This window comes from Dasypus novemcinctus, chromosome 10 (assembly GCF_030445035.2).
Source record: "Dasypus novemcinctus isolate mDasNov1 chromosome 10, mDasNov1.1.hap2, whole genome shotgun sequence".
In the NCBI taxonomy this organism is placed as follows: Eukaryota; Metazoa; Chordata; class Mammalia; order Cingulata; family Dasypodidae; genus Dasypus; species Dasypus novemcinctus.
Genome location: NC_080682.1, coordinates 4,885,539 through 4,902,750, shown reverse-complemented (window position 1 = coordinate 4,902,750; position 17,212 = coordinate 4,885,539). Strand labels below are relative to the sequence as shown.

Here is a 17,212-nt window from a genome sequence, read left to right as displayed (position 1 = left end):
TGGCCCCGACTCCCTCCCACCACATCTAAGTTATAAATTCCCGAGGCTGGTCTTTCCCAGGAGAACGAGGGCCGGCCCCGTCCAGCGCGCGGTGCCACGCACCTGCCTGGCCTGAGGTTCTTTCTTCCGTGGTTTGGCCCCCCGGGGGCCTGAGGGGGGTGGCAGAGGCCGCGAGGGAGCAGGGACAGGGGCCCAGAGCAGGGGGGCGGACGGCCTTGGCACCGACAGGAGCCTGACTCACGGGCTGCTCACTTCTTCCACGGTCCTGTTCCTGCCCGTGAGTCAACAGCTTTTTTTTTTTTTTTTAGCACCTCTGGGTGCAGAGCTCCATCCTGGGGGCGGAAGCTGGATCCCATGGGGCGGCCGGAACCCACCGGAACAGGGCCATCTCGGCGCGTCCCCGTGTGCTCCAGGCAGCGGGGGGCAGTGGGGGGCAGCAGGGGAGAGCTGCGTCTCCTGTAAAAATGAACCGATTCTCCGACCTCCTGTGGCTATAATTCTGGCGGGGGGTGCGTGGATAGGATTTGGGGGTCAGGAGACCTAGATGTAAGGACCGGTCTGCCCTCCTCCTGCGACCTTGGGCCACACACGTCCCCTCTCCAGGCCCAGGTGATCTCATCTGAGAAACATGGGGAGATACATCAGCCCCCCTCCCCAGGTCTTCTGGAGAGCGCAGCCGGGGGCCTGGGTAAGCCCAAGGCGGTGGCTCTCAGCGCAGGCGATTTGCCCCCCAGGAGACATTTTTGTCTGGCACCTGGCAGGTAGGGGCATCTAGCAGGTAGCAGGGGGGCTGCTGAGCATCCTTCAATGCACAGGATGCCCCCCACCCCCTGCAAAGACTCATCCAGCCGCAACGCCAGATGTGCCTGGGTGGGTCCATCTGGCTCTAGAGCATCATACTGGAGGAGGCAATTGCTAGAATGTTCTCCGACTCTGGGCTTGCCGCAGCCAGGTGCTGTGCTGAGAGGTCTGAGCTCTGACAGCTGCCGGTCCTCAGACCACCCGGGAATGGGGTACGGCCCATCTCATTTAACAGAGGAGGAAACCGAGGCACGCCAAGCCGCACAGTGTGTTTACAGGGGACCTGGTTCTTTTGTCCGAGCTTGTGGGGCCCTGCACCCCTGGAGCTCAGCTTGCTTCCTGTCCAGAAAGACTGGATCAGTCATCTTTGCAGGGCCCTGCAGACGGCCGGGCCGGAGCTCAGATCCGTGCCGCGAGGCGGGGTGGGGGGCAGGACGTTCCTGTCTGTGGGCCGTGCCGGGTGAAATGCAATGCGTATTAAAAGAAAAAGCTCTTGGGAAGGGTCCCCTCTGGAGTCTCTTACGGGGTAGTCAGGCTGCCGACAGCCTTCTCCGTCTCTGTCTTCATGCTTGTTTCTGGTGACTCTTAAATGTCAGCAAAGACGGAAGCGTCTGACGGCGCGTGACGTCACAAGTGACACCAAAGGGCACCCGAATCGCAAAGCAGATGAGCTGTGATGCCGAGAACTTTCCAGAATCAAATCCCCCCTTTAGACTAAAAGCCATTCTATCTTCCTAATTCATGAGCGGGGAATTAATCCTGTTGTCCCTTCCCTCTTTTTTTAGTGATAAAAATCACTGAGTCAAAAAGCAGAAAATGCAAAATGAACGCCACAGTTTATCTAGATGGCCCGTTTCTAAGCAATTAGAGGCGTGGAAACAGTATCCCGGCAAAATGGCCTGTCTGCCACCAACTCTCGCCAGGGAGCTGGTGAAGTGAAATCCTCCACCAGGAGAAGGGGTCCTTTTAAACTAGCCCTAATCCTGGGGGACATGGCAGCTTAGAGAATCCTGTTCCCCCTCCCCGATTTTGGGGGTGAGGTTGTTTTAACTTTTTGCGCGTTCCTGAAATCCCCAAGTCCAAGACGCCGCAGTCGCCGCCGTAAATAGTCTGGGGACAGAAGTGGCCCTTCTTGGCCGTTCTTTGCAGAGGCTCTGGCTGCACCGCAGACCCTGCCTCTCCCCTGAACCCTCGCAGCCTCCTAGGAAGATACAGGAAGAGGGAGCCAAAAGCAGGGCACAGACGGGCAAAAGGCAAGCCGGCCCGATGGGCAGCAGGGAAAGGGCTGTTTCCCAGTCTGGCTAAGGCATAAAGCCGGGAAAGGGAAAGTTAAAACGCGGCCACAGGGGGCACTGTCCCTCCAGGAGGTAGGGCGCTGCCACAGCGCCTCAGAGGTGTCCCCCAGCCAACAGCCCCCAAGGGTCCCAGGCACCCAGCCACGAGGGCTGCCCCAGCCCCGGAGGCCTGCGGATGGGCCGGCCAGTGTCACTTGCAGACATCTGGGAGCACCAAGATGGCCCAAACTGACGAATTATATTTTTATTCCTTTTTTCACAATGTCACCTTGCAGACTTCTTGTCACTTGGATGTAAATTTAGAAAGACAGTCGGTCGGGTTACACACTCGAGGTTGTTTACCAACAAGGATGAGAGGATGAGGTTACGTAACGCTGTGTGCGCGCGCATGTGTTTAATCTTCCCAGCCCTGAGAGCTTGAACTTCTAGGGACAAGCTCCCCCAACGGGAGCTGGCCAGCCCGCGCACGTCTTCAAATCCTCCCTCGCTGTCCAAGCCACACACAAGGGGTCCTCGACGGCCACTCGGCGGACACTGGCATCGCCGGCCTGGGGACTGCCTGGCTAGGAAAGCCTTCCTGTGCCTCGAGGAATTCACGAACTTAAGCCAAATGAGGGGGTTCTGAGGTGACAGGGCTCGAGAGAACGTGGGGGCTGTCCCCTCCGCCCAACCTGACAGAGGTCAGCCAGGAAAGAAGACGTCCTGGCAACCGCGGCCGGCCCAGGGGAGCCCCGCTCTGTGCCTGGTCCCTGCACCGCAGCCTGCCACGCCCGGGACCCTCACATGCCCTGCTGGGTTGGGCTGTGCCGCCCACAGGAGGCCGAGAAGGACACTTGCCCCGGGTCTGGGGCTGGGTGGTGCCAGAGTAGGCACGAGAGACCTCAGCTCCCCCACCTGTCCTGAGCCCAGATCCCACCCCGGGAGCCACGGCAGGCTGGTGAGGCCATGGCAGGGGCTGGCAGCCTCGAGACCATGTCTGTGGTCCCCGAATGCCCCTAAGCGGGCCGGTCCCCGAATAAACCTGCTCCCGGGGACCCAGGGGTGCTTCCTCCTGCTGGAGCCTGTATCTGGAGGGTGGGGTGGGGTCACCCGATCCCTTGACACTGGGTGGGCACATTCAGGCAGGGAAAATGGCCCTTTGGGCCTGCTGTGTGACCTCACGGTCCCCTTCCACAAGCAGTTATTGAGCGCCTGCTGTGTTAACCTGGTAGGCGACCCCCCCATAGAGGGGGAGAGATGCAAGTGCTGAAGCCGAGGTACAAGCAGGTTCTCTGGACAGAGAGGAAAGCATGAGTGCCTGGGGTAGGGGGAAATCCCGGATGACTTCCTGGAGGAGGTGGCATGCGCTGCACACCTTGAGGAACTAACAGGATGTATGGAGGCAGAGGAAGGGGGTTTTGGTCCCCGCTGGGCAGGATGGTAAACCAGGTACCCCTGGAGACGGCTGCAGGAGCGTGCGCTTAACAGCAGAAGGGCGGCCCCTGTGTGCTTGGCCCTGGGAGAGAGCGCCAAGCCGCCGTCCCTCCCCCCGGCAGGCAGTGGAGCAGGAGCACCGGAGCTCGGGGCTACTCCTTGGCCTCCCCAAGCCTCAGTTTCCTCCTGCAAAATGAGGCCAGGCTCTCCAGGGCGTGTGAGGGTCTCCACATTGCCCGGTCCCCAAATGCTAAGTGCTCCGCCAACGGGGCCCGCTGATAACTATGGGGAGGTCCCCAAAGAGACTTGTGGGGCTGGGGAGGCACATTCCAAGAGCTTGGGTCTGCTGCAACCAGGGGAGGCTGCCGGGAGGAGGTGAGAGCTGGGGGACCCTGGGAGTTTGCTGGGGGAGATGGGGGCCGGCGGCTCCCACCTCGATCCCGGCAGCTCCTCTCCCCTGCAGGGTGACCCCAGGGAACGCGACAGAAGGGCTATGCCCGGGGACCTTTCTGTTTTCCGGGAGGTCGGGGCCACGGGGGAAGTTTCCTCCCTGGTCTGAAAACCTTCCCCCCTCCCAGAAACTCCAGAGGGGCACGTTCCCCGGCTAAAAATAAGCCCTGGAGGGGCCGCGGGAATGCCGCCTTCTTCCTGTGTTTCAACTTCCACGGAAAATCTGAGCCGCGTCGCCGCCGCCGCGGCCACCGGCGGGCGGGAGGGCGCGCGGGGCTCCCGGGAAGGCGGCGAGAGCCCGGCGGGCGGCGCGGCCCCGGGGCGGCGGGAGGGGCGGGCGGGCCAGGCCCGGCCCCCTCGCGCGCGCCGCGAACGCTGCCGTCTCCGCTTGCAGAGGCCGCCGGGGCCGAGGCTGGGGAGGGCGCGCCGCCCGGCGGGGCCGGCTCCCAGGCGGCCGCGATGCGGGTCCACGAGAAGTACTCGACGCTCCCGGCCGAGGACCGCAGCGTCCACATCGTCAACATCTGCGCCATCGAGGACGTCGGCTACCTGCCGTCCGAGGGCACGGTGAGTGCCGGCGCGCGCGTCCGCGGCCAGGGCCGCGCACCTGCGGCGCGCCGCGCGCGGGGGACGGCGGCCCCGGGGCCCCCCGCGCCGCCTGGGGGGGCGCCCGCCCGCGCACGTGGGCCCCGGGCGCGGCACCCACCGCGCGCGGGACGCGGCCGCCCCGGCCGGCTCCAGCCCGGCCCCCGGACCTCCCCGGGGGAGCCCGGGCGAGAGAGCCCGGCCGGGGACCCAGGTGGGACCCTCCCGAGGGAGGGGGCAGAGCCGCCCGCCCAGGCCGCGCTGCCCGCCGCGCGGGGGGAGGTGGCGGCCGCCCCCGCCCCCACCCGCACGCGCGCCTCCACCCGCGGGTGGCAGCCGCGCCCCTCGGTTTCGAGGTCCCGGGGCCCCGACGGCGTTTCCCCTGCCAAACAGGGGCGCGCGGTGACCCCACGAGGAGCTCCCAACGCCGGCGCCCCCTGGCTCCCCGCCCCCCACCGGCGCGGGGTCCGGGTAGTGGGGTGGCCCCCGGCTGCCCCCCGCCGCGGCGCGGGTTCGGGGTGGTGGCCCGGCCGGGAGCGAGCGCGGATCCGGCCACAGGGTGGGGGCCGCCGCGCCCGGCCCGCCCCCCACACCCGCCCCCGCCCCCACCCTCCCTGGGCTCCCCAGAGGCCGAATTCGCACTGAAGGGTTTGGAATCAAGGACAAAAGTTTGCCTGAGGAGGGAAGGGCTGGGAGCTGCGCGCTGGGCCAGCCGTACTGGGAAGCTCTGGGACCCAGGCCCGCCGGGGCCCTTCCCCGGTGATGCCAGAGCCCGGCAGCCGGCGCCCGCACCTGCCGCTCAGCCAGAGGTGGGGGGGGGGGCGCTCGGGGAGGCTGCTGGTGGAAACCCGGTGTGGGGGAGGGTCCCCTGTCCCCGGGAAGAGCTTCAGGCCTCCCCCACTTCTCCAGAGGCGACACAGGGGCGGGTGGGGAGTGGGCGCCTCGCCCCAGGAGCAGCTGGGAACGTGTCACTGGAGAGGAGGCTGCAGGAGCGGGAGCATCTGCTGGGGGCAGGGGCGCTGGCCCCGGGCGCCGCCAGAGGCCGAGCTGGGGGGGCCCTCTGAGCTGCAGCACTGGAGGCTGCCCGCTGCCTGTTAGCTCCTGCAGCCCCCACAGCTCCCCAGGCTGGGTGCTTGCTGCGGGGACCTGCCCCGGTCACCAGCAGCTGGCAGGAGAGCGGGGAGGGGGCCAGGACACAAGCAGGCAAGGGGCTTCCGGGGTGGGGGGGCGGGGCCACAGCCGTGAGGACAGGAGCGGGTGAAGGCGGTGGAGGAAAGTGGCCACTCGGGAGGGGAGGGGCTTGGGCTGAAGCTGGGCTGGGCATGGGGGTGAGAATGGTGTCCCGGCGGGTGACTCCTGGGCTCCGGGGATCTAGTTCGGGGACGCACTGCCAGAAACCACCCGGCCCCCCGAAACCCAGCCGAGGCCACCAGGTCTGCAAAGAGACCGCTTGGGTCTCCTTTCTAGGTCTGCAGCCACGTGGACAGGCCGTGGGGGGCGGGACTCCTGACTCTGCATTTAAGTTTGGTCTGGACGGGTCTGGGGGTCAGAATGACCTGGAGGAGGCCCTGGCTGTGAGGAGGGGGCCGGGCAGCGTCCTGCACGTGCGTGCTGAAAGCGGCTGCGCTCGGGCCTGTCTGCGGGGCGGGCAGTGTCACCCGGAGGGGCCTGCGAGGGCATCCCCGGCCCGGCGCAGCCAGCGGTGGTCGCTCCGCCATCGCCCTGAGTCACCCGGGGCAGGCGGCCGCTGCGCGGAAGGCCGGCGGGCGTGGGCTGCGTTTCGCAAAGCTGCTGTCCTGTTCCCAGCCAGTGTCGCCACATGCTCAAGACCAGCCCCCAGAAGAACTCATCTCTTGCAGTTCCCAGGCTGGCTCTCTGTCGCCCCCCTCTCGGTCACTCCCCAAGTTCAAGGACAAACGTCACTTGGTTGTACCCAGAGGTACAATAAGAAATAACTCCAGAGCCAGAGGCCAGAGTGGACACCCTGCGCTTCATTAGGCTTGCGCTGGGTTAACCTTTGAGTGTTTCTGTTTTCTGAACTGGTGGCTGTGTGGCTCGGAGCGGGGCGCCCCGAACAAGCCCGGGCACACGGGAGAGGTGGCCGACGCCCGGGCATGCTGGGAGAACACTCCCCTGCTTATCTGCAGCTGGCGAAGATGTTTCCACACGCGGTTGTTTGCCCAATGGCCCCAACTGGATACGGTGTGCCCGTGCTTTTATTTCCTTTTTCATTTTTGGAATAAAGGTCAAGTTTAAAACTGATGTTCCCCACGGATCTGAAATTCAGCTTCCTAGAACTGCCTGCAAGTCTGTAGGGGGCTGGCTGTCCCTGTTTTCAGAGAAGGCAAATTTAGGCGGCTCCTTTTCGCACAAAAGCGTGGATTGTGGGGCCCTGGGGTGGAATTCCTCTGAGAAGCCAAATGAACGAGCGCATCCCGTCCCAGGCCGCCGCGCAACCAGCGGACACGGGGTGCCACTGCCCTGTCCGTCCTTTCCTTGGGGCCGGGGAGGGAGGCGTGGACCCCGCGGTGCCTGGAGAGGGCTGTGGGACATGCCTACGGAAGGAGATCTCTGTCCCCTGACTCTTTCCCACGTGGCCTCAGGAAGGGGTCTCCTCACCATTTTCCCAACCTCCCCGGGGGCGCCTTCCAGGACCATTTCCCCATTTGCTCAGCGGGTAATCTTGGCATTTTGTCCTGTGACGGAGGCAGGGGAGGTGCTTTTGTCCCCTTTGACGGATGAGAAAACGGAGGCGAAAACGGAGGCGGAGAGCTAAGAAGGGTCGCGGTTAATTTAAGTTGCTGCCCTTGCTGGGTCTCAGCTGCTGCACCCTGGGGCCCCAGTATGCAAGACCTGAGCTCGGCCGTGCCTCCGGCCATCCGGTCGGAACCTGCCTGCCAGGTGCCAGCAATTAGAAAGAGGACCGAGAACTTTCCTACAGATACTGAGAGAAGAACCTTGTGCTTGAGGTCTAACCCACAGCCCTCCCCCTGCGCTGCGACCCTTGGCGCGTCTGTCCCGCCCCTGCCCTGCTCCGTGGAAGGGCCGAGGTGTCGCCGGGCCAGCTGCAGCAGGCCTGCTTCTCCTGCTCCCGGTCGTGCAGCTGCCCTCCCCGTTCCCTCAAGTCCAGCTCAGGGTGGTACTGCAGACCCCAGGGGCAGGTGCTTAAAAGTTGCTAGCCCCTTGCCTCTGCTCAGGGAGCTTCTCTCTGTTTTATAAAACTAAGACCCAAAGAGATGGGGTAAATTGCTCGTGACGGCTCAGCGCATCAGTGGTGGAGCCAGCAGTGGGGCCAGCCCCCGGGGCCCCACACCAGTGCTCAGTCCCACCTCCTGCTGGTCCCAGCTGCTTTTGTAGCTTTTTGGAATCTTGATTCCGCATTGCCATCATCTTTCACTTGTGTTCCACTCTGACCGTGTGGTTATTTTCCCCTGCCCTCCTCTAGTTCTTTATCTGTGCATGCTTCTTGACTCACAATTAGTGGCTCTCACTGTGCATCAGGCCCCTCTGTAAGCCCTTTCCTGGTACAGTCCTCCCAGCAACCCTTTGAGGGAGATCATGTTACATGAGGGAGGTCTCACTTGTCTTATGTAGAGGAAAACAGGCCCAGGGAGGTTAAGCTGTGTACCTGGGGTAGCACAGCTAGCGAGCAGTGGAGCTGCTGTTTGAAGCCAGGCAGGAGGGCGCCTGCTCTTGGTCAGACCCTGCACGGCCCTCCCTCTCCCTGCCTGGGTAGTCAGCGGGGCACCTGCGCTCCTCCGGGTCTCTGCGGACAGGTGTGTCCCTCGACCAGGTTTTACTGCACGACACCTCCTACCCACCACCCAGAGGACAGAGGGTCTCGTTCAGTCTCGAACCTGGAAACCGCCCCTGCCTCACCTTGGTGGACAATCAGTGGCCGATTGACCAGGGGAACTGCCCTGCCTCCGGCTGCCGGGCGGCCCAGCATCCTCTTCTCTAAGGGTCTGTCTGTCCACCTTGCCCAGCGTTGGCTGTTATTCCAGCCAGCTGGGGCGTGGTGGGGCCCCCCGGGAGCTGAGCCCCTGGGCAGTGGTGCGTTAGGGGCGTTCTCTCACCCAGCCTCAGGCGTCCTGCCGTCCTGATGGGGCCACTGTGGGGGCTTCAGAGGAGACCCCGGCCCACGGCCACGTGCACAGGCCGAGTGGTCAGGGACCTCCAGGCCCGTGGGGATGCAGGGTTTGACCCGTGCCCTGAAAAATAGGCAGAATCACCAAGGGCAGGAAGAGAGGAAGGGCATGCAGGTGGGAGCACGGCCCTGCGAGGTGGGGAGTGGGGGGGAGGAGGGAGGGCATGCAGGTGGGAGCACAGCCCTGCAGGGTGGGAGGGAGGACATGCAGGTGGGAGCATGGCCCTGCGAGGTGGGGGGAGGGAGGCCATGCAGGAGCGCAGCTCTGCAAGGCGGGGGGAGGACATAGGCTGTCCTGCTGGGGAGACGCCGTCCTGCAGGGAGGACGGGGAGGGACCCACGGAAGCTGGTGCAGGAAGGGAGAGCAGGCTGAGCCGTCACCCTGGCCGCCCATCCCTGGGGGCTGCCACCCAGGCCCCGGGCTTCACCCTGTCCCCTGCCATTTGTAAAATGGGCAGGGGGTCCTCCTGGACACGCTGGGTGACCAGAGGCCCCTGGTGACAGCTGAGTGGGCCCCCCGTCCTGCCCATCCCCTGAGGCCCCGCCTCTGCCATGGTCAGCCCCGCTCTGGTGCGGGTGAGTGCCCCGGCTGGCCCTGCTGCCAGGGGCTTCCGTCCCCGGGCAGCGTCTTCCCACCGGCCGCCCCACGAGGACAGAGGAGCCCCTGGCCGCGCCGGCTCTGCCCCTCGGAGCTGCCTGGGCTGGAAGGCGCTGCCCGCGGCGTTGGTGGAGGCTCCCAATGGCCTGTCCTGGGCGGGCTGTGAGCTCTGCAGAGGCACCGCCAGCCCAGCTCACCCTCCTGGGGGCCGCGGGGCAGCGCTGCGGCCCCCTCGCTTGGTGGCAGCGCCACGGAGGCTCCAAGAGGCGGGAGCCACCCCAGGCCTGGAGAAACCCCGGCGGGCGGAAGCCCAGGTCTGGCTGCGTACAGAGCCTGGCACGGGCCCGCTGCCCCTGCCGCCCCCGCTGCCCACACCTGCCGGCATGAGGGCAGAGCCCGGGCCCACCCAGGCTGCCCTCTCACCCGGGTCCTTCCTGGGACAGAGGCAGAGCTGCCAGCGGGGCCACAGGGGAGATGGGGTTCCCTGGGCCGCCTCCCAGCTGGCAGCGTGGGCCGACCGTCCCTGCCCCTTTCTGGGGTCCACCTGTGGGGATGAAGGGGCCCGAGCCCAGAAACAGCACAACCAGAGGAGCAGTCACTGCGGAGGGGCACGCCCGGGGGCCCCGGGATGGGAGTCTGGGCACGGCCTGGTGCTGCCCTGCAGCCTCGGGCACGCCTCGCCGGGCCTCAGCCTCCTTTCTGGTGAATTTAGGAGACTGTCGCTCCTGCACCCCCTCCTCCCACCTTGGCCCCTGTGCCCTGCAGGTGGCAGGGGTCGCGGGCGTCCCCATCCCTGGGCTGCAGCCCCCCGCGGCCTAGAGTCAGCCCGTCTCGCCAGGCCCCAGCCCTCCACCCACGTGGGTGCTGGCTCCATGGGGAGAGCAGGACGCGGGCCGGGCGAGCAGGCCGGGCATGGAGGGCACCTGTGCCCGGCTCCTCTGGAAGGGCCCGTCCTCCTGGAGGCGCAGCCGGGGGCTGGTGTCCAGCTCCCCCTGCTCCAGCTGGCCGTGCACCCAGGCCTCCAGGAGGCACCACCCAGCACCCCAGCCTGTTGGGGGGGAGAGCTGAGCAGTGGGGAGCATGCCCCCTGGACACCAGTGGAAGGAGGCGGGCAGACCCCAGAGGCCTGCCAGGAGGGACCAGGCCCTTCCCCACCCCTGCCTTTGCCCCTCTCGCGTCCCCTCCCTCGGAGCTTCTGCCGGGCAGCTTGAGAGGAAGCAGTGGCCGCCCCCTCACAGGTCGCCTGCGTGAGCTTCCAGCGGCCCCCAGCCCGCTGCCCCTCGAGGGGGGACTTCTCCCTGCCCCTCACCAAAGGCACCGGGCCCTTTAGCAGGGGGTGGGCAGGCCCGGGGCTCCGAGGTGGCGAGGTTGAGGGTGCAAGGCTCGGCTTTGGGGACTGTTCACAGCTCGGAGGAAAATCCAGAGGTGCCCGTTAGACGGCGTCCCGGCGCTGTCTGGTTTATTTTCTTATTTCCAAAGGGCAGCCGCCCCATGCCTGTGCCCTCAAGAACCACAGCAAACCTCACGGCCCTTCTAGAGACTCCAGGTTTGGCTTTGGCACAGCCGGACCGCTGGCCATTGTGTGAACCGTCGAAGCCACCGAGCCCCAGTGCCTCCATTGGCCCCCGAGACTGGGGGGGCTGCAGCCCACCCGACCCCGTCAGCAGCCCTGGCTGAGCCCGTCCAGGCCGGCCGGCTTCGTTTGGGGCAGGAGCAGGCACGGGCCACGTCGGGGGTGCTGGGGGGGGGTGCTGGTGAGTGCCCACAGTGGGTGGACCCGTCCCCGCTCCGAGGACCCCCCTGCCTGCCCCGCGCGCCCCCGCCTCCCCTGGCACCGGGAGAGCCCGCCCGGGTCACCGGCGTGGCGGCTCCTTGGGCGCTGGCCGTGCGAGTTGAGATTTGCTCAAGCAGAACCCGAGACCCCCGCGCCCCTCCTCGGCGCTTTCACAGACGCCCTTCCAGGCACCCCGGCCCTGGCGTCCAGCCCACCCTAGCTCCATGGGAGGGCGGGGCCCTCCGAGTCCCCAGTGTCCCTTAGAACAGGACCTCTTAACCAGGGGTCCGCGAGCTTGAATCGAAATTCAAAAACACACAGAGGGGATGCGCTGGCGCGGGCGTGAGCTCTCAGTCCCCAGCGTCGCGCGGCCTTAGTGAGGGGCCGCGGTTTTCACCCGCGGGCGGGGGGCTCCGTGGACAGAAAGGTCAGGAGCCGCTGCCGAGAAGGTCGGCCGCACAGAGGCAGGGCCTGGCTCCAAGTCCGCGGCTCGCGGTCCCCGAGACGGCGCCTGGCGCACGGCGGGCGCGCGGCGGGTCCAACGGGCGGACGCTGAACGGGTGGCTCAGCGCACGAGCCCGAGGGGCGCGTTGCCCCCGACGCCCCGACCGCCGAGGCCCAAGGCTGTCCTCTGCTCCTCCCGCAGCTGCTGAACTCCCTGTCCGTGGACCCCGACGCCGAGTGCCGGTACGGGCTGTACTTCCGGGACGGCCAGCGCAAAGTGGACTACATCCTCGTGCACCCCCACAAGAGGCCGGCGGGCGGCAGGACGCCGGCCAGGAGGGGCCAGCACGGCGACCCCGCCCCGGGGGCGCGCGGCGGCGGCAAGCGGGACCAGCCCCTGCCGGGGCAGGCGGGCCCCGTGGGCGCGGACGAGCCCGAGCCCCCCGTGGACTACCACGAGGATGACAAGAGGTTCCGCCGCGAGGAGTACGAGGGCAACCTCCTGGAGGCCGGCCTGGAGCTGGAGCGCGACGAGGACGTACGTGAGCTCGCGGGGGCCGGGGGGCGGGGGGCCGCGCGCCCTCAGGGGCGGGGGGTGCAGCCGTTCAGCGGCAGGCTGCGCTCCTGCGGTCACGGCGGGGTCAAAATGGTTCGCGGCAGTTTGGGGGGACCCCCAACCTGCCCCCCCAGGCCTCCTCTGGGGTGGAGATGGCCGTCCCGGCAGTGAGCCCGGGGCTCGCGGCAGTGCTCTGGGTCACCTCCCCCCCAGGGAAGGCTCGCCCGTCCCAGGGATGGAGGACGAAGCCCTCCTGGGAGTCTTCCCTTCTTGGGGCCTCAGTTTCTCCATCTGTGAAATGGGGAGGTTGAGCCGGCTGGTGCCCGGGGCCCCCCTCGAGTTTCCTGATGCCCCTCTCCCTAGCAAAGCTTGAGACGCTTTCTAAGAGGAAAGGAAAGCGGGGCTCAGGTCGCCCCGCTCGCACTCGTGTCTGCCTCCGGTGACCAAAGCCCCTCGACTTCTCGGCCTATTTGCTGTGTGTCCCCAGATATCTCAGCCTCTCTGTGCCAGGTGGCCTTCCTTTTTTAACCTTTGGACTCGAGGCCCCTGGCCAACAGATCTGTCACTGAGTGGATTAATCAAGAATCAGGAAATGTCTCCAAAACACAGTAAGCCCAGAAAACAAGCCCGCAAGCTGATTAGGAAGCAGTGGGGTCAACCAGACTGTTTAGAGTAAGAGTTGGTGCAGCGTCGGTCTACTGTTCAATTGACAGGAGCCACCCTGAACCTAAACCACGAAACCTCTCGGCTCAATGATACGTAAGAATATGTATGGAATATTTAGACCAAATGCCTTTTTTTAGGATTTATTTATTTATCCCTCCCCCCTTGCCGCTTGCTTGCTGTCTGCTCTCTGTGTCCATTCGCTGCGCGTTCTTCTGTGTCTGCTTGTCTCCCTTTTGTTACGTCATCCTGGGACGTCCGTGGGTGCAGGCCGCCAGCTTTCTGTGGGTGTGGGCGAGCCCACCTTCACAAGGAGGCCCCGGGACGTGAACCCAGGGCCTCCCATATGGTAGGCAGGAGCCCAATCAGTTGAGCCACTTCTGCTTCCCTCAAATGCCATTTACCAGGTGGTAAGTGGGGGAAGCCAGCTGTGTTACAAATTTCCTACGGCTGCAAAAACAAATGACGCAAACGTGATGACGTAAAACAACAGACACGTGGTGTCCCCCGGGTGTGGAACCCGGAATCCTGAAATCAAGCTGGGAGCAGGCCGCGCTCGCTCCCTGGCTCGGAGTCTGCGCCCTCCTGCCCTGTGTGTCCAGACATCCCACGCCTTACAGGGACCCCGGTCATTTAATTAGGGCCCGCTCCGATCCGAACGCCCCCTCTAACCCAGTCACACCCACAGAGGCCTGCGCCACGTTCCCAGGAACCCAGGGCCGGCCCCCGTCTTTCTGGGGACGCAAGTCCGCTCTCGGCCACTGGGTTGGAAACTGCATTTCGGGGTGCGCAGCCTTCCCTCCCTGGAAGCGTCCGGGCCCCGCGGAGCCCCTTCCCCGCCTGAGCGTCCGGCTCACCGGGTTCTTCTGGGTGGCCCTTCGCCTCCCGAGGCTTGGTCAGCCCGCGGGCACCCACGAGCTCCGCGGCCCGCCTGGTGTCCCCCTGGAGCTGCGCAGGCCCCCGAGGGGCGTTCAGGAGTGCTGCTGGCCGGAAGCGAGGCTCTGCGCTCCGCCGGGCTCCGCAGACCCCCGCCCGCCGCCTCGGAGGGCGGCAGCTGGAAACCCGGCCCCGGCTGGGAGCTGGGCGGCCGCCCCCCGCTTCGCTCGCAGGGGCCCCTCGGAAGAGGCAGGGCGCCGCCGCGCCTCCCACGCTCCGCCCGGCCGGCCCTGCAGCTTTTAGCCGGAACAGTGCTACCCTGCAGTGTTTATTCCAGCCTGGCCTTCTCTAACTGGAGGAACAGGTGGCGCCGAGGCCGGTAGGGCCCCCGGGGGACTCCGTGGCACAGGCCTCTGGCTGGGAGCTGGGATCTCAAGCTCGGCCCCCAGCGGGTGCCTGCTCTGCCCTGCCAGGGATCCTCTCTCTCTCCGTGGACTCCTCCCCTGACGGGACCGTCCCCTCCTGCCTGAGAGGGCCCCCCGGGGTCAGGGCGGGCAGCCCGAGCCAGGCCAGACCCCAGACCTTCTCTACAGCCTCGGCAGACTTAGGGGACTGCTCGGGCTCAGCTTCCCCATGTGTAGAATGGGGATAGCGAGAGTACAGCCATCAGCCAGGGAGCCCCAGGGAGACAAAGAGCAGGCTGTACGTGTGTAGATACACAGTCACATGTATGTTCACCATCAGGGATCTCCTTTAAGGACCTGGCTGGCGTGGCTGTGGGGCCAGCAGGGCTGTCGGCAGGCTGGACGCCCGGAGCAGAGCCGATGGTGCAATCTCTTTTTTTTTTTCTTTTCTTTTTTTAATTAGAGTAATTGTAGATTTCCAAAAGCGTCGCGCGGGAAGTACATAGTTCCTCTAGACACCCCCCAACACACACGCCGTTTCCCTATTATTAACATTTCACGTCGGTGTGGTAACTTTGTTACAATTAATGAGCCCATGTGATCATATGACCCTATTGACTAAAAGCCAGCATTTGTACTAGGGCTCATCCTCTGTGTTACACAGTGCTGTGGCTTTTCTTCCTTATTTTTTCATAGTATACATGCAACTTAAGTTTTCCTGTTTTAACCACTTTGCAGTCTTACAACTCGGTGTGAATTACATTCACAATGTTGTGTTACCATCACCGCCATCCGTCAGCAGAAATTTCCATCACCCCAAACAGAAGCTCTGTATCCATTTAGCATTAATTCCTCATTCCCCACGCACCCCTTACTCTAATTTCTGACTCTGACTTTGTGCATTCTAATTATTTCTTGTCTTTAAGATTGCACAGTTATTTGTCCTTTTGTGTCTGTCTTGTTTCCCTCCACATGATGTCATCAGGGTTCCCCATGTAGTTGCACACACAGAGCTTCGTTGCTCTTCACGGCTGCGTAATATTCCATTGTACAGACAGACCACATTTTGTTTATCCATTCTACAGTTGATGGACACTTGGGTTGCTTCAACCCTTTGGCAATTGCGAATAATGTGATGAATGTTAGTGTGCAAGTGTCTGTTCAAGTCCCTGCTTCCAGTTCTTTGGGGTGTATTCCTAGAGGTAGGGTTGCCCAGTTCATATGGTAATTCTACACTTAACTTTCTAAGGAATCGCCAAATGCTTTTCCACAGTGGCTGCACCATTTTGCGTTCCCATCAACAATGAGCTAGGCTTCCTGTTTCTTCACAGGCTCCCCAGCACTTAGTTATATATTTTTTAGTAGTAGCCATTCTAGTGGTTGTGAAGTGGCATCTCGTCATGGTTTTGATTTGTATTTCCCTGATAGCTAACGATGTTGAGCTTCTTTTCATGTGCTTATCGGTCATTCGTATCTTTTTTGGAGAAATGCCTGTTCAGTCCTTTTCCCATTTTTTAACTGGGTTGTCTTTTTGTTGTCAAGTTGCGGGAGTTCTTTATGTATTCTGTATATTAAGCCCTTATCAGATATATGGATTCCAAATATCTTCTCTCATTCTTAATAATGTCCTTTGATGCACAAAAGTGTTTAACTTTGATGAGGTCCATTTATCTATTTTTCCTTTTGTTGCTTATGTTTTCAGTGTAAGCATAAAATCTAAGAATCTGTTTTCCAATACAGGTTCTAAAGATGCTTCCCTATGTTTTCCTCTGGGAGTTTTATAGTTTTAGCTCTTAAATTATGTCTTTGATCCACTTTGAATTAATTTTTTTAAAGATTTATTATATTTATTTCCACCCCCCTCATCGTTTTTGCTTGCTGTCTGCTCTCTGTGTCTGTTTGTTGTGTGCTCTCTGTGTCTGCTCATCTTTTTAGGAGATACTGGAAACTGAACCTGGGACCTCCCATGTGGGAGGGAGGCACCCAATCGCTTGAGCCACCTCTGCTCCCTGCTGTTGGGTGTCTCATTGTGTCTCCTTGTTGTGTCATCTCATTGCCTCATCTCATCGCATCAGCTCACTGCACCAGCGCATTGCATTGGCTCACTGTCTTGCTTGTCTTCTGTAGAAGGCACTGGGAACCAAACCCAGGACCTCCCATGTGGTAGGCAGGTGCCCAACAGCTTGAGGCATATCCGCTTCCCAGTTTGAATTAATTTTTGTGGGGTGAGTAGCAGAATTTCTTCCTTTTCTGGAAACCTCAGTTCTTTCTCTTCTGCCTCACTAAGGGCAATCCCCCTCACTTAAGTCAGCTGGTTGTCAATGCCAACCCCATGTAGAAAGTGCCTTTAGAGTAGTAGACAACTAGACACCATTGCCTGGCCAAGTGGACACATAGAATTAGCCACCGCAGCTGGGTTCCTGCGAGTGATCCTTGCAGAGGGCTTAAGATACAACTTTCCCTGCGGAATTAACATTCTTTCATAGATTATTGAAGTGGGAGGAAAGCTGCCCAGGAAAGAGAGAAAAGAGCCCCTCCAAACCCGGTGAAATACTACCCCATGCACCTCCTGTTTGCCTTAGTATTTTATTCTCTAACAGGACTTTGAAATGAAAAACAAAAATGAGGACATTGGTTAGTGTCACAAAAAGATCTAACTGTCCCAACAAATACCCCAATACTTCATTGGTAATTGGGCTCCAAAGCTAAAAAAGGCTTTTGGCAGTCAGTGCAGATCTTTAAACATCAAAACATTCTGTTGGTATAGATGAGGTGGTTCTGGTTTTCCAAGTGGGTGGAGTTGGCCCCGTCTCCCTGCTCTTCTCCCAAATCATAACCTCCTCGTGCAGCTCCGGGAACCCCGCCTCCGCAGCCGAGAGGAGCGGGGCTTGTTGGAAAGCGCCGTCGGGGCCGCAGCCTGTTGCTCTCACCTGCTCTCCCAGAGGCGGGCAGATCCAAAGGCTGTTAAAAGACTGTTTGGGTTCACCGAGACCCGCGCGGCGCGTGGGGTCCTGCCAGCACGACGAGCGGAGGAAGCTGTCGTATTTATTTCAGAGTGAAGAAACGTTCTCTCTGATGAAGCGTCCCGGGCGTGTGCTGAGATTACGAGGACCAAACAGTTGGCAATTTTGGAAAATGCGATGGCCTCCAGGAGGACCCAGTGACATAACCTCACCAGACTGGAAGAAGACCTGGGGGCTCACGTG

The 17,212-nt window shown here is 62.5% G+C and overlaps 1 protein-coding gene across 1 annotated transcript in view; it reads left to right on the top strand.

Annotated features, from left to right (window-relative positions):
* The first annotated feature begins 4,344 nt into the window (after positions 1 to 4,344).
* Positions 4,345 to 17,212, top strand: part of ANO1 (anoctamin 1) — a 92,020-nt gene continuing 79,152 nt past the window's right edge. Inside the window, 2 exon segments of the mRNA XM_058305006.1 lie at positions 4,345 to 4,526; positions 11,710 to 12,045. Of these exon segments, the coding sequence (XP_058160989.1) occupies positions 4,419 to 4,526; positions 11,710 to 12,045 (444 nt within the window). The 5' untranslated portion in view covers positions 4,345 to 4,418.